Here is a 6,000-nt window from a genome sequence, read left to right as displayed (position 1 = left end):
CCCCCGCGCGGCGGCGGCGGCTCCTCCGTCCGAACCCCGCTCGCCAAAACCCCAGCCGGGCCAGCGGCCGCCACCTGCCTACTGCCGCCCGCCCCGCCGCGGCCCAACTTGCATGGAGTTGGGGTCCTGAGCGCCTGCCCCACGCCGGCCCGCGGAGAGCCCGCGACGCCGCCTCCGGGCGCGGACCCCTCTCCGCTCCTCTCGGCTCCGCGATGGGAAAAGTTGGCGCCGGCGGCGGCTCCCCAGCCGGGCTGAGCGCGCTTCTCGCTGGTGCGGGGCTCTTGGTCCTCTGGGCCCCGGGCGCCTGCGGCGGCGGCTCCTGCTGCCCCTCGCCGCACCCCGGCTCGTCTCCGCACTGGGCCCCAACCCCAGGGGGCTTCCCTCCCAAGGGGCCGCGAAGCAAGGCTCCTGCCACGCCCCTACCCTTCCTTGGGCGCCCCCTGTTCGTAGTGGCCCCCGGGGACAGAGCGCTTGCCCTGGAGCGAGCCCGGGGCACCGCGTTGTCCGTGGAGGGTGCTACGCGTTCGGGCCGAAAGAGACGGAGCGGAGCGGATCCGGAGCTGGCTGAACGCGGAGAAGCAGCGAGTAAGAGTCCCCGGGGAGCGCTCGGGGACGGAGGGCAGCAGGAACCTGCGAGTCAGGAGCGGGATCCGGACAAAGCTACCCGCTTCCGGACGGAGGAGCTGAGACTGACCAGCACCACGTTTGCGCTGACCGGCGACTCGGCGCACAACCAAGCCATGGTCCACTGGTCTGGCCACAACAGCAGCGTGAGTAGAATGGGACTGTGGGCCAAGGGGTGAAAGGTGGAAAGGGTTAAAGCCAGCTGTGTGATCTGATAGAGAAGGGGAAATGGAGCTTTTTTGGATCTGGGGGATGCTGCAAATTAAAGTCTCTGCTGCCCATATTCCCCAGGAGTTATTACTGGCTACTAGTAGACCTACCTTCACCCCAGACCCCTGCTAACACCAATCTAGTCCTCCCAAGACCCTCAACAAAGCTACGAACCACGCACTCAAATCCTGATTTCTTGTTACTTTGGTGGCATTGGTGTGTGGAGCTGAAGACTAGGCAGACAGGGGGTTAAGGTATTCCGGACATGGAGGTGAAAGGGTTAAACTCCAGCCAGGCTGACATTCCCTTTACTTGCTAGAATTACTGACTAGCTCAAGTCAGATCAAGATGACATATTCATAGGTTTTTTATTTTATATGTTATGCATGGCTCCTAACTCCTTCCCCAGAGTGGAGGAGAACTGTAGTGGACAGTAGGTGCCCTTAGTAGATGCCCTGTTTCTGGGGACCAAGAGGCTGCAAGTTTCAGTGCAGGAATGCTCCAGCATCCTCTAACTGTACCAGTGACTGTGGTTTGAGAGCTGGGGTTTTCCAGCCTGTGAATGAGTGGTGGTTCCCCAGTGTGATCAGTCCCAGGAAGATCAGATAGAACCCGGTGACAACAATCCCGTTTTCCCTCATGGCCAGACCTCCTCTAGTGAATGGCATACACGAAGACTCGGCTCTCCCATTATGGAGGGAGGAAAGTGATCCCTGGACTACAGGAAGCTGACATTTTGAGTTAGGGTAGAAATCTGTGCCCTTCCCTGGGCCATGTCAGGGAAGGTGTTAGATTTGCAGAAAAGCCCGTATGTCTGGAATCTGAGGGAGCCACTCTAGTGAAAACTGAGCTTAGAAACTTCATTGAACTGAAATAGTAAAAGAACCAGATCTGATGGTTACAACTGAAGACAATGTAAAAGTGTGGAAAGTTCTCCAGGCTACCATGAGGCAGACAAGAAGAACATTAAAACCAAGGATGGATGAAATGAAGACAAAAGAAAAAAAAAACATCTGAAAGTTGGAGCTTCCATTAGGAAATTGAGATTGCACGCTTTGTAACATGCACGGTCCTTGCAGCCCTCTTACCTTTCATAGTGTTTTCAATTGTGATGTAATTGCCAGAAACCTTCACAGACAAGTACCACTTTAGTGTGTTGTGCTCGCTGTCAGATTTTTTTTTTTTTTAAATGGAAGTTGGGAACATTTTAAAATAGTAGTCTGTCATTATGGATTCCTTGGGTATAGAGACATAACTAGTGTTAAGGAAAATCATGATAGTATTTTGTATTGATGTCTCTATCCTGTGAGTACTGGCAGGGTTTTCTCTGCAATTTGGCATTCATGAGAGAGGCTGTGGTTTTATATGGTTCTCAGGAGTGGTTTAATCAAATTGAAGCAGAAATTCTTTTTGTTCTAGAGACCTTTGACCTCACCCCCTACCTTAACTGTCATAGCTTTCATATCATAGGCATTAAAATTAAGCCTCCGGTTTGAACCTGAATCTTCTTAAACTGATTGAATAACTTTCTTCGTGCTTTAAGTGATTAACTCAAAGCTTCTGGCTTTAAGGCTAGAGTTTAAACACATCAGACACATTAGCTCTTGTATACAGAAGCAAAGGACTTTGGACTCAACATATTCCTGCCTTTTAATGTAAATCAGAGTGTAAAATATCACTCACCCATTAGACCTCTACTTTAGTTCATCTCTTGAAAGATCTTGGAAAGAGTGAGGAAAGGAGAGTACATCTTTGGCAAATTTGAAACTCCATTTAAGAAATGGCGCCAAGCACTGCCAGGTCATTTTTTAACCCTCCCCTCCCCTTTTTTTAATGATGTTTACAAGCTCTGTGCAGCTTACTGGGATCAGAACTTGGATGGGTGACATGCAGGGAAATCTGAGATAGTGTAGGGAATAAATAAAGAGGTGAATGTTAAAGGTTGTTGTTGTTGTTATTTGCCGTCGAGTCGGCCCCGACTCATAGCGACCCCTCCTTGGGTTTCCGAGGCAGTATCACTACGGAAGTAGGATTGCCCAACCTTCCTTCCGAGGAGTGGCTGGTGGGTTTGAACCGCCAGCCTTCTGGTTAGCAGTCAAGTGTCTTAGGCACTATGCTACCAGAGCTCCCAATGTTAAAGGTAGGAGCACCTAAATCATGTTAACTAATGAGATTTCTGGGAGCTCTGGTGGCGTAGTGCCTAAGGCATTTGACTGCTAACCAGAAGGCTGTGGTTCAAACCCACCAGCCACTCCTCGGAAGGAAGGTTGAGCAATCTACTTCCCTAGTGATACCATCTCGGAAACCCAAGGAGGGGTCACTATGAGTCAGATCCGACTCCACAGCAGTGAGTTTGGTTTTGGTTTGGAATGAGATTTCTACTCTCGGAAGTCTTATGGTCCATAAGGCCACCCCTGCCCCGTCCCTGCTTACATGCAAGTTGTTTTCTCAGTATCTATGTACAGGTTGTGGAGAAGAGAAACCAAATTCCTCCAAAACAAGCTGGCCCTGCTCCTGTGGCCCAGCTGCATAGGACACAGGACATTTAAAAGATTTTTAAAGGGAGAGCAGACAGAAACGCACTGTTTTGGAGATTCTCTGACATGGCAGATAGAGTGGCAACCTGCGTTCTGAGTCTGCTTATTCGTTCTATGACCTTGGCAAGTTGATCACACCCTGAGGGCGAATGTCTTCACCTCTGAAGTGGGGGCCATGCCTGGCGGGTTAATTACAGAGACTCATGCCGGGGTATGCATCAGAGGTGAAGTGTGACTGTATGGTTCTTGACACCTGTTTGGAACTCTCATACCACAGTACTCCACTTTCCCCCAGAGTGGGAAATCCACTCACCTACAGCTGAGGACAGGGTTGGGGGCCCTCACGTAGACATCCTCCTCACAGAGCTACCTCCAGCCCCTTCAGTACCACAGGCAACTTCCATCCTATGAACCTGCTCTAGCTTTAGCTGAAAGCCTTTGCTAAGAAGGGCCTCTGATTACAATAACACCTGCATTAAAGGTGCAAATGTATGGTAATTACAGGCTGCCTGTCAAGCTTCTGAAGGATTCTGGATGGTTCTCTCACCTCCTTCCTTCTTTTTCCTTCCCCCTCTGCTCTTGGACCTGTGCAGTTGTGTAAAGACATGACTGCCTGCCTCAGCCGTGGGTGTGATGTGATGTCTCTGTACTGCAGTCTGCTTGATGGAAACGGTTGCTAGAGTTGGTGGAACACCTGAGGGGATCTTTTGGCATGAAAGGTGCTGGCTATGAATCATTTGTCATGAGCTTGGTGTCATATGCAAGAACATATTGTTCCTACCCTACTCGTTTGAGACATGCTGTGCCCTGCTCTAAATTTATAGAGTTATCTTAGTGTGTTAAAATAATGTATTTGACTATAAATGTGTATGTGATGTGTGTATGTGTGTGTTTATTCCTTATTTTCAAAGAATTTCTAAGTGTTACACTCATTAATCATTTTAAAATACTTAGTAGGTAGGTGGCGAGTGTTAATAGCTCTTTTTTTTTTTGTATTTTTATGCTGGAGTTAATTTGAATAGTTTACTTCACTACCCTGTCCCCTTCTCAGTGGTAATAGCATTATAAGAATTAACAGAAGCTTTCACTTCTATGTTACCACTGTTGTATCCTTAATGCTGCATTTATTGAAGAGCATGATCATCTGATGGATTCCCATGTACTTTGCTGTTAAGTGTTCTGAGACTTGACACTTGTCATCCAACCTTAGTGAATAAACTAAATCCCAGTTTGGGCAAGGTTTTCCACTAAATGCCTTACATTTATCATCTTATTTAATGGTGTTGTGACTAGTATTATAAGGTGCCCTGGAGGCGCAGTGGTTAAGCATATGACTGTTAACCAAAAGGTCAGAGGTTCAAGCCCACCAACTGCTCTGTGGGAGAAAGATGTGGCACTCTGCTTCCTTAAAGATCACACCCTTGTAAATCCAATGGGGCAATTCTACCCTGTCCTGTAAGGTTACTCTGAGTTGAGAGCGACTTGATGGCAATGGGTTTTGGTGGTTTTGTTAACACTGATTTAAAAAATGAAAAGAATAAATTAGTCTTGTTTGAAATAATAGGAAGTAGGTAGGGTAGCTGTGAGTCAGAATTGACCCAAGGGCAATGGTTATGGTTGGTATTGATACCTCTGTTACACAGAGAAGGAAGCTGAAACCCCAAAAGGCAAAATGACTTGCCAAGAGGATATATAGGATGTCTTTGGCAAAGGAGGGGATACAACCAAGAGTGATCTGACCCCCAAAACCCACAGAATGGCTTGTGTTATAGACTTTCACAGAGAACAGAAAAATTCACCCTTTCAGAGTCTGTATTTTGAATCCTGTCTTGGGTGGGTCTTAGAAGATGGTGGAAGGAGTGTAGTAGACTCTTAGCTGCAAGAGCTATCTTCCTGTGGAAAAGAAAGGACTTTAACATGTGCCTGTCACATTGCACTCCTTACCTTAAGTAGTGATTTAGTTGTTCTCTCACCCACCCACCTCTTCATCTTTCAGGAGACATGGAATTTGCACCTGGGGATTCATTGAGCATGAGGTAACCTGAAATCATTCAGCTTTCAGATCTGTTGTTCGTCAGTAATAGATTCTTTTTCTGAGGTAACAGCAAAATCTGCTTGTATAGAGAGGTTGTATATGAACATAACTTGGTGATACATTTATACGTGTGTGTGTGTGTGTGTGTATGTTTAAGTACAATGATAAAAGGTTTTAGCTTTCTCTAGCAAGCCCACATAACAACTTTTCTGATTGGTGTTCTGTGCTGTCAATGAATGTAAATGGTTCTGTGGTAGGAGGAAGGAAGTGGCTTTAGAAGCAGAATTGAGTTTGAAGCATGGCTCTCCTGCCGACCAACATGTGGCTTTGAGTAAGAAACTTCAATTCTTGGAGGCTGTTTCCTCGTCTAAAATACGGAGGTAGTACTTCTTTTGCAGGTTTTTTTCCTAGAGATTTGACATCATGTGTACCAAGTGCCTGTGACATATTAAGTGCTCAATGAGTGAGAATTCATGATTTTGTTTGAAGGGAGAATTCTCTACTGGGAGTCAAGATTCCTGGGTTCTAGTCCTGGAGGTACACAAAAATTAGACATGCAGTTGTAGTACATCAAAATTTTGTACCCTCAGCTTC

General features: G+C 47.1%; 1 protein-coding gene across 1 annotated transcript in view; it reads left to right on the top strand.

Moving 5' to 3' along the window:
- Positions 1-212: 212 nt before the first annotated feature.
- The window catches only part of SORCS1 (sortilin related VPS10 domain containing receptor 1), a 682,844-nt gene continuing 677,056 nt past the window's right edge, over positions 213-6,000 (top strand). The window contains exon 1 of the mRNA XM_007941533.2: positions 213-770. Coding sequence (XP_007939724.1) covers positions 213-770 — 558 coding nt within the window. The remainder of the gene's footprint in view (positions 771-6,000) is intronic.

This window comes from Orycteropus afer, unplaced genomic scaffold (genome assembly GCF_000298275.1).
Source record: "Orycteropus afer afer isolate SDZICR_OR568_19922 unplaced genomic scaffold, OryAfe1.0 scaffold00082, whole genome shotgun sequence".
Lineage (NCBI taxonomy): Eukaryota > Metazoa > Chordata > Mammalia > Tubulidentata > Orycteropodidae > Orycteropus > Orycteropus afer.
This window is presented reverse-complemented; position numbering and strand designations above follow the sequence as displayed.